The sequence below is a fragment of the Oncorhynchus nerka genome, linkage group LG28, assembly GCF_034236695.1.
Source record: "Oncorhynchus nerka isolate Pitt River linkage group LG28, Oner_Uvic_2.0, whole genome shotgun sequence".
Taxonomy (NCBI): domain Eukaryota; kingdom Metazoa; phylum Chordata; class Actinopteri; order Salmoniformes; family Salmonidae; genus Oncorhynchus; species Oncorhynchus nerka.
Genome location: NC_088423.1, coordinates 61112890 through 61123608, shown reverse-complemented (window position 1 = coordinate 61123608; position 10719 = coordinate 61112890). Strand labels below are relative to the sequence as shown.

The 10719-nt window shown below is 43.4% G+C and overlaps 1 protein-coding gene across 1 annotated transcript in view; it reads left to right on the top strand.

The window, feature by feature from the left end:
- Window positions 1-3284: 3284 nt before the first annotated feature.
- The window catches only part of LOC115113469 (potassium voltage-gated channel subfamily A member 1-like), a 65577-nt gene continuing 58142 nt past the window's right edge, over window positions 3285-10719 (top strand). The window contains exon 1 of the mRNA XM_065012967.1: window positions 3285-6350. Within this exon, the coding sequence (XP_064869039.1) occupies window positions 3285-5243 (1959 nt within the window). The 3' untranslated portion in view covers window positions 5244-6350. The remainder of the gene's footprint in view (window positions 6351-10719) is intronic.

The following is a 10719-nucleotide window of genomic DNA, read 5'->3' as shown; positions in this document are numbered from 1 at the left end:
CCTTTACTCAGTACTTTGTTGACGCACCTTTGCCAGTGATTACAGCATCAAGTCTTCTTGGGTATGACGCTACAAGCTTGGCACACCTGTATTTGGGTAGTTTCTCCCAGTCCGGGCTCTGGCTAAGCCACTTAAGGACATTCAGAGACTTGTGCTTCTACACCTGCATTGCTTGCTGTTTGTGGTTTAGGCTGGGTTTCTGTACAGCACTTTGAGATATCAGCTGATGTACGAAGGGCTATATAAATAAATTTGATTTGATTTGTCCTGAATGGCCACTCCTGCGTTGTCTTGGCTGTGTGCATAGGGTCGATGTCCTAAGGTGAACCTTCAGCCCAGTCTGAGGTCCTGGGTGCTCTGTAGCAGGTTTTCATCAAGGATCTCTCTGTACTTTGCACGTTCATCTTTGCCTTGATCCTGACTAGTCTCCTAATCCCTGCTGCTGAAAAACATCCCCTTAGCATGATGCTGCCACTACCATGCTACAATGTAGTGATGGTGCCAGGTTTCCTCCAGACATGACGCTTGGCATTCAGGCATAATCGTTCAATCTTGGTTTCATCAGACCAGAGAATCTTATTTCTCATGGTCTGAGAGTCTTTAGGTGCCAAACTCCAAGCAGGCTGTCATGTACATTTTACTGAGGAGTGGCTTCTGTCTGGCCACTCTACCATAAAGGCCTGATTGATGAAGTGCTGCAGAGATGGTTGTCCTTCTTGAAGGTTCTACCATATCCACAGAGGAACTCTAGAGCTCTGTCAGAGTGTCCATCGGGTTCTTGCTCACCTCCCTGACCAATGCCCTTCTCCCCTGATTGCTCAGTTTGGTCGGGTAGCCAGCTCTAGGAAGAGTCTTGGTGGTTCCAAACTTCTTCCATTTAAGAATGACGGAGGCCACTGTGTTCTTGGGGACCTTCAATGCTGCAGACAGTTTTTGGTACCATTCCCCAGATCTGTGCCTCGACACAATCCTGTCTCTGGAACACTACAGACAAATCCTTCCATCTCATGGCTTGGTTTTTGCTCTGACATACACTGTCAACCGTGGGACCTTATATAGACAGATCTGTGCCTTCCCATGACTAATCACTTGAATTTACCACAGGTGGACTCCAATCAAGTTGTAGAAACATCTCAAGGATGATCAATGGAAACAGGATGCACCTGAGCTCAATTTCAAGTCTCATAGCAAAGATTCTGAATAGTTATGTAAATAAGGTATTTTTATTTTTAATAAAATTTGCAAACATTTCTAAAAACCTGTTTTCGCTTTGTCATTATGGGGTATTGTGTGTAGATTTCTAAGGATTTGTATTATTTAATCCATTTTAGAATAAGGCTATAACATAACAAAATGTGGAAAAAGTCAATGGGTCTGAATACTTTCCGAAGTCACTGTATATATATAAATAATATCCATTAGAATATCAGTATACAGTTACCATAACATCAGGTTAACTTTGGCCTATATACTATTCTATTCGATAATGGAATTCTCTAAATGTAGGCATAAATTAATTGCAAGTAGTCCGTTAGGTCAATACTTTGAAGACAGGTCCATATCTGCCTCTACTTCTATCTGAAGCTGAATAGAGACACAGATTTGCTTTCCATTTTATATAATTTGTTATTCCTGTTTTATTTGTTTTTTTGCTTTGCATTAGCTTTGAGATGTTATTAGGTGAGGTGCTCATCAGGTGCAGGATGCATGTGCCCCATGTCTTTCGATCTGGTTGCATAGTAGATGGTCAAATGATATCAATAGCATTTTGGAGGGTTACCTTTGATAGATGCCAACAGTTGCATTTGACCATCCCAGTGTTAGAAGTGGTGGTGACTGAGCTGCGTAGTGACCCGCTCTATCCACTGGGGGATGATCGAGCTCTGCCTGCGCTGCGGCACATGCTCGACTTGGACGAGGCACAACTCCTCAATAACACGCACAATGGGAAATTGGGGAGGTAGAAGCAACGGACAGATGTGTGATGCGCTTACTTAACCGTGGGCGATTTCACATATCAACATAAACTTTTATTTGCCCTCTCTCCGACGCAGCTTCTTTGACCAGGCTGAGCTATTGATACTCGCTAGACCTGCGTTTTATATATATTTTTTGCTGCCAGCACCGATGCAGCGGTGGAATTTTTTTTTCGGGAATGGGGATGATACTCAATAAATAGATCCTGTTGAATTGAGACAAGACAACGCCGAGACGCGTCCAAAAAGTGTAATCCCTCGAGTGAAATCGAACACAGATGTATAGGTGATATGTTAGCCGGTTGGATACGTCGAGGGATTTTAATATTCCCAAAACAAGATGCGAAATTGGGCAAACCAAGGAATTGCATCCTCACCTACAGCACATTTTGTAAGGTGCTGAGACGATTTCGTTCGGCCTTTATCATATGTAAGTGGAATGTCTAAATGAATGAAGGTGGGGCATTTTTTTAACAGAGTGAACACAATTCCGTGCGTAATTTAAAGGATGTTTACACAGACAAATGTTGCAGTTATCATGCGTTGTATTCTGTTGCCATGTTAGTTATTATTATTAGTATTAGTATGATTAATGATTAATTCGTGTTATAAATATTGTCATTATAATTACTGTTATTATTTATTAGACTTGTGTTTTCTGCTCTTAAGTTGGTGATGCGACGTCGGCTATAGTGCATGCATCGCCCAAACAGGGGACATGCATTTGAATACATACATTTGTAGGTTGTCTAATCGAACTGCTGTTTCTCCCTTGCAGCTGCTGAAGACGTCAGAGGAATAAAGTCATTCAGAATCACTGAAGGTGTACAGCATAAAAGAGCCCGTTTTCTCATCACCTAAAATGGCAACCAGGAGGGACCACGAAAAGGCAAAAATGCCGTATTTCTGCAAGTACTCACACTGGAGTTAAGCACCTGAGGGACAAATTAGGTGGTTTTGTGAATATATTGTCCAATATCTGGTGATATCTGGCCTACCCATCCACAGCCTATATTCACTTGGCTGTAATAATGATGTCATAAAATAAATGAGGAGTCAGTTTACAAAAATATATTCATGTGATTTTTGTCAACGACAATGTGAACTATATTCCAAAAATGGACCTTTAATTACGCATTCTTAACTCACCTAAGACTCACTGAATAACAGGTGCCTGCTATCTGTCAAAGCAGGATCAACCAACCTGTGCGTCCTTTGCTACAATTTGCTACTTTCCATTGTCCTACACGAGTCGTCGCTAAAGGGATTATATCATTCACTCAGAACTGAATTTACACCCTCCTCAAAATGGAGTTTGCCATGATAGGTGCAGATAATGGGTGCAAAACTCGACTGCCTTACGGGTATGCTCGCGCACGGGAAAGGGAGCACGAAAGGGAGAGACAGGTACAGCAGGCAACAGCCGCTGCGGAAGGTGCAGCAAGTGGAGAGGGAGGGGAGTCCTCTGGCCATCTCCTTAACAACCACCAGCAGCATCAGTCTCGCACCGCCTCCTCATCAAATGCCAACAACAGTAGCGGCAGTACCGCCTCGCGCCCCTCCTCCTCGCAACAGCCACAGCAACACTACCATGAGTCCGAGCAGCAGGTTCTCAGAGAAAGGAAAAAGCAACGCGGCGTAGGACGTTGGAGAAGGAGTCGCCAGACTCTCGGTGGGGATTTGCGCCACTCGGAGTTGGCGCTACTTGGATCAGAGGAGGATATGATAGAGGAGGACGAGGCGGAAGGCGGGGAAGAGGAGGACAGGGGAAGCAAGAGTTCCAGTTTTCTCTGTAATATGGATGATGAAGAGACTGTCTCACTCACAGACAGACGTCCCCAATCAGGATACGCAAATGTTTACAGTGAATATGGGTGCAGCGAAAGAGTTGTTATTAATGTGTCCGGACTAAAGTTTGAAACTCAACTTAAGACTCTCACACAGTTTCCTGACACTCTTTTGGGAGACCCGGACAAACGAATCAGGTACTTCGACCCTCTAAGGAATGAATATTTTTTTGACAGGAACCGACCAAGCTTCGACGCTATTCTTTATTATTACCAGTCAGGGGGGCGATTGAAGAGACCCCAAAATGTACCTTTTGACATCTTCTCTGAGGAGGTGAAATTCTATGAACTCGGAGAGGAGGCAATACTGAAGTTTCGGGAGGATGAGGGTTTTGTCAAAGAGGAAGAGAAACCCTTACCAGAGGACGAGTTCAAACGCCAAGTTTGGCTTCTTTTTGAATACCCAGAGAGCTCACAACCTGCGAGAGGGATTGCAGTTGTGTCCGTTTTAGTCATCGTTATATCAATAGTCATTTTCTGTATGGAAACGTTGCCAGAGTTCAGGGACGAAAAAGAATACCTTAAACCACGAGACAATTCGACAGAACCTCATGGACAGACTCCTTTTAACGACCCTTTTTTCATTGTGGAGACGGTATGCATTATTTGGTTTTCATTTGAGATTATAGTGCGCTTCTTTGCAAGTCCAAGTAAAACGGATTTCTTTAAAAACATTATGAATACTATAGACATTGTATCCATTTTGCCTTATTTCATCACGCTCGGCACAGATCTTGCTCAACAGCAAGGCAAAGGGGACCAGGCAATGAGTTTTGCAATATTGAGAATAATCCGCCTTGTCAGAGTCTTTCGCATCTTTAAACTCTCCAGGCACTCCAAAGGACTGCAGATCCTCGGACATACCCTCCGCGCCAGTATGAGGGAACTAGCGCTTCTGATTTTCTTCCTCGTTATTGGTGTTATTTTGTTCTCAAGTGCAGTGTACTTCGCTGAGGCAGACGAACCCGCGTCTCAATTCACAAGTATTCCCGACGCTTTTTGGTGGGCTGTCGTCACTATGACCACGGTCGGATATGGAGACATGAAACCAATTACTGTCGGTGGCAAGATAGTGGGCTCGCTCTGTGCCATAGCGGGTGTGTTAACCATAGCTCTTCCAGTGCCCGTCATTGTATCCAACTTCAATTACTTCTACCACAGGGAGACTGATAATGAAGCAGACCCGCCACCGGTTGTTGAAGCCCCACCACCTATCTGCCCCTATTTCCCCAACTTTCTTAAAAAATTCAAAGGGTCCCCCTCGGGCTCTTCGCTGGGTGATAAAGCGGAGTACATGGAGATGGAAGAGGGGGTAACGGAGTCGCTGTGTGGGGTGGATACAAGCCTGAGTAAAGGAAACGGGACAGACATTGGCAGGAAAAACAGTACAAGTTCAAAGTCACAACAGACTGACGTGTGATGACAAAAAACAACAACATTATTCTCGTGAAGATATGCTGTCATATCACACACACATAGGTGGTCCGACTCACACAAGTGCGCACTTGCGCGCATGCACACACACACACTTTATATTTAGCTAGACCTTGGGAAGCTCAAACGTGGTGTTTTATTCTGCTTAGAGGAATATAGGCCTACGGATTTATAACTATTATGACCAATGTAATCCGATGATATCAGATACAGGCTACCTATCTGGGCCTTGTAAACCTACAAATGAAATCGAAAATATTTAAGGGACAGGCTAAGGCATATGCACTTTATCAGTTTCATTTGTCAATAATGGAAGGGGAGATGTAGTTATTGTTTTGCTGTTATGCGATAAAGTCAAAGTTTATAGTAGGCCTAGTTTGCACTATTGTAAAAGCTTGTTTGAGACGCTGACTTTCAAGAGAGATAGACTTGGAAGTTATGCTGAGAGACAGGAACTGTAGGACATATGGCAACCTAGACACCCTTTGTCTGACATAATGAGCATTGAGATGTTTTTATTCTGAAAAATAATGAATTCTTATTGCCTGTCAGTGTAGGTCTAACCCCTCTGTGTACACAATAAAATAATCATTCAATATCGATCGGAAACATTGAAATAACTAAATCATTTGTGAGATTCTTGAGTAAATGAGCATGATGCCTATTTTGGCAGCACACTGAGGTCAACAAGGGAGACGCTTGGCAAACAACATTCTTTGCAAAGATCAGGACAAAATGAAGCCTTGTATTGACCGAACACCGAGGTGAAGCACAGGAGTTACACTAGCTACTCTGCAGACTGACATGAGAAATTGCTCCACACTGGCTGTCACAAGAGGTCCTGCACGGGATATCTTGCGCCACTACAACTCCGTCCCTTTAAAACCACCTCAAACTAACTGACAATATCCCTTTACACGGACGTTGACTGAAGCTTATTTGGGGGAAAAATGACTGTCATCATGGAAACTTTGGGTTTGTGAACTTAGTCTCTTATTCGTTGGACAGTACACATTTCTCTAAAATGAGAAAGGAAGGTCTGTTGGTCATCCCAGAAAGCACCAAGATCTCCAGCAGGCGGTTGTTTTCCAAGGTATGTTCACCTTTTAAATACAATCACCATGTGATGTGGTTTTCTGTATATGAGCTTGTCACACACACACACACACACACACACACACTGATGTCACCGTACACATCATGCGACACACTCTGGAACCATTCGGAGACATTCCAAATGAAATGATGAAAGACTTAGTTGCTTACTGCATGTTTTTGAATCAAGTCAGGTACTGTCATACTACTCCCACATTTCTAGAAGGATATACATACATTTCGAACTACATTCAATGATGCAACAATCCAAAAAGTAAGAAAGGGATAAAGGGATAACTTGACACACTTTTTTCATTGACGGTAGTGATGCCATTAAATATGAATAGACTAGGCCAACTATATCAAAACAAACGATAATGTGCTGCACGGGCCACTACTAGCCTGCTGATGGCATTCATTTAATCTGTCACCCGAAACTACTTGGTTGTACAGCCCCAATACACGCACAAACACACAAACACACACTCTTGATGTTGACAGCATTGATACTTTTGCGGCCCTGACATTCTGCCTAATATAATAATAAAATATTTCAAACTGAGTTGTACAAAGCAATATTTGTATATTCTCTGCACTCAGAGCTCTGTGTCTTTATCCAGAAAACCTGTCATCGCCTGTCAGACAAACACATTCACTGGTATTCATTGTTCTTTTGAAACGGTACATCCAGACACACAAAGCGGCTGGCTCAATGTGTTTTGTTACTGCATCAATACACTGTAATTAGTTACGTTAAAAAGTTGCTGTGGAGCAAATCGTCATCAAAAAGGTTAACGGCATCTGCTTGCCGTTTCCCCAGCATGGCATCAACGCCTTCAATTTAAACTTGTTTTACGTGAACCGTGCCGTCATAATTGTTACGCTACCCGACTTATGACAACGAAATGGTAAGCCTGTGTCGGCTACGGATACTGTTTGCCATCAAGCTTGGTTAAAAAGGAGTTGGGACATCACAGGTCAAAGTCAGATGTCAAAAGTTTACATTATTATGAGTGTGTTTGACCTCTGATGGCATGTGCAAGACAGTCTTTGCAGTGTCAATTGTTACCATACACTCACCACATATGATGAGTAGGATAAATTAGTGTAAGATTTTAAGATTTTCATGGGGTTTCCTTCATCTCCAGGCATCAATTCAAAGGATTCAGTGTTCATTTGGATGGCTGTTACTATATGCGACCTTTGGTGACCCTGGCAAGTCAATTTGTGTACACTGTATTTGGTTTAGTGCATTTCCCCATTGAGGCTGTATGTACAACCAGTCTGACTGAAGCTACGTACTGTGTGTGTGGAACACTCTGTGAATCTACAGAGTGGGTCAGATCTGATCAAAAAGATAAAAACACTTCACTTCGCACAAAGTTATCTCTCTCTCCCTTTTATGTTTTATTCCATTGGGAATAACAGGTACAAACTTTGCTCTGATTCAAAAACATAGTAAATGTATGTTTGGGCCTTCTCCAGTACAGTTTATGTTATACAGTATAATACAATATAAACTCAGCAAAAAAATAAATGTCCTCTCACTGTCAACTGTGTTTATTTTCAGCAAACTTAACATGTGTAAATATTTGTATGAACATTACAAGATTCAACAACAGAGACATAAACTGATCAAGTTCCACAGACATGTGACTAACAGAAATGGAATAATATGTCCCTGAAATAAGGGGGGGGGGGGGTCAAAATCAAAAGTAACAGTCAGTATCTGGTGTGGCCACCAGCTGCATTAAGTACTGCAGTGCATCTCATCCTCATGGACTGCACCAGATTTGCCAGTTCTTGCTGTGAGATGTTACCCACTCTTCCACCAAGGCACCTGAAAGTTCTGAAAGTTCCCAGACATTTCTGGGGAATGGCCCTAGCCCTCACCCTCCGATCCAACAAGTCCCAGACGTGCTCAATGGGATTGAGATCCGGGCTCTTCACTGGCCATGGCAGAACACTGACATTCCTGTCTTTGCAGGAAATCTCTCACAAAACGAGCAGTATGGCTGGTGGCATTGTCATACTGGAGGGTCATGTCAGGAAGGGTACCACATGAGGGAGTAATGTGGAATAATGTGTCCCTGAACAAAGGGGGGGGGGGGTCAAAATCAAAAGTAACAGTATCTGGTGTGGCCACCAGCTGCATGAAGTACTGCAGTGCATCTCCTCCTCATGGACTGCACCAGATTTGCCAGTTCTTGCTGTGAGATGGCTGGTGGAATTGTCATGCTGAAGGGTCATGTCAGGAAGGGTACCACATGAGGGAGGAAGATGTCTTCCCTGTAACGCACAGCGTTGAGATTGCCTGCAATGACAACAAGCTCAGTCCGATGACACACCGCCCCAGACCATGATGGACCCTCCACCTCCAAAGTGATCCCGCTCCAGAGTACAGGCCTCGGTGTAACTCTCATTCCTTTCAACGATAAACGCGAATCCGACCATCACCCCTGGTGAGACAAAACCGCGACAAAAGCACTTTTTGCCAGTGGTCCAACGACGGTCCAACGACGGTGGGTTTGTGCCCATAGGTGACGTTGTTGCCGGTGATGTCTGGTGAGGACCTGCCTTACAACAGGCCTACAAGCCCTCAGTCCAGCCTCTCAGCCTATTGCGTACAGTCTGAGCACTGATGGAGGGATTGTGCGTTCCTGGTGTAACTCGGGCAGTTGTTGTTGCCATCCTGTACCTGTCTCGCAGGTGTGATGTTCGGATGTACCGATCCTGTGCAGCTGTTGTTACACGTGGTCTGACACTGCGAGGACGATCAGCTGTCCGTCCTGTCTCCCTATGCGCTGTCTTAGGTGTCTCACAGTACGGACATTGCAATTTATTGCCCTGGCCACATCTGCAGTCCCCATGCCTCTTTGCAGCATGCCTAAGGCACGTTCACGCAGATGAACAGGGACCCTGGGCATCTTTCTTTTGGTGTTTTCCAGAGTCAGTAGAAAGGCCTCTTTAGTGTCCTAAGTTTTCATAATTTTGACCTTAATTGCCTACCGTTTGTAAGCTGTTAGTTTCTTAACAACCATTCCACAGGTGCATGTTCATTAATTGTTTATGGTTCATTGAACAAGCATGGGAAACAGTGTTTAAACCCTTTACAATGAAGATCTATGAAGTTATTTGGATTTTTACAAATGATCTTTGAAAGACAAGGTCCTGAAAAAGGGAAGTTTATTCTTTTGCTGAGTTTAATATATGCCATTTAGCAGATGCTTTTATCCAAAGCAATGTACAATGCCTTGCAAAAGTATTCAGACCCCTTGGATTTTTTTTGTGTTACAAAGTGGGATTAAAATTACATTTACATTGAAGTCATTTAGCAGACGCTCTTATCCAGAGCGACTTACAAATTGGAAATGAATTTAATCAACAACCAAAAATGTTTACACTCTACACAAAATACTCTGGAATGTCAAAGTGGAAGAACAATCATAACTTTATTTAAGATGAATGAAACATGTGTAAATACAATATAGTCATTGCATAAGTATTCAGCTCCCTGAGTCCATACTGTACATGTTAGAAACACCTTTGTTGGAGATCATGGCTAGACAGCCATTTAAGTCTTGCCATAGTATTTCAAGCAGATTTAGGTCAAAATTGTAACTTGGCCACATTCACTGTCTTCTTGGTAAGCAACTTCAGTTTAGATTTGGCCTTGTGTTGTGGGCTGTTGTCCTGCTGAACGGTGCCTGGTGTAAAGCAGACTGAAGCAGGTTTTCTCTAGGGTGTTGCCTGTGCTTAGCCCTGTCCCGTTTCTTTTTACTCCCCAGCATTTGCCGATGTCAAGCATACCCATGCCATGATCCAGCCACCACCATGCTTGAAAATAAGGAAACAGTTACTCAGTGATGCGTTGGATTTGCCCCAAACATAGCGCTTCTCATTTAACCTTTATTTAACTAGGCAAGTCAGTTAAGAACAAATTCTTTGTTACAACGACGGCCTACCCCAGCCAAACCCTAAAGACGCTGGGCCAATTGTGCGCCGCCCTATGGGACTCCCAATCACGGCCGGTTGTGATACAGCCCAGGATCAAACCAGGGTCTGTAGTGACACCTCTAGCACTGAGATGCAGTGCCTTAGGCTGCTGCGCCACTCGGGAGCCCAGTGTTTTCCTTTGCCTTTTTCAATATTGTTTATGGCCTTGTTGCTAAGAAGATACATATTTTGCATGTACATTTATTTATTTGGTATTTTTGTGTTCTTCTTTTCTCTCTGTTGATCCATCCTCAGTCCTCTCCCATCACAGCCATTGAACTCTGTAGCTGTTTTAAAATCACAAATGGCCTCATGGCAACATCCCTGACAAGTTTCATTCCTGTCTTACAGCTCAGTTCAGAAGGATGACT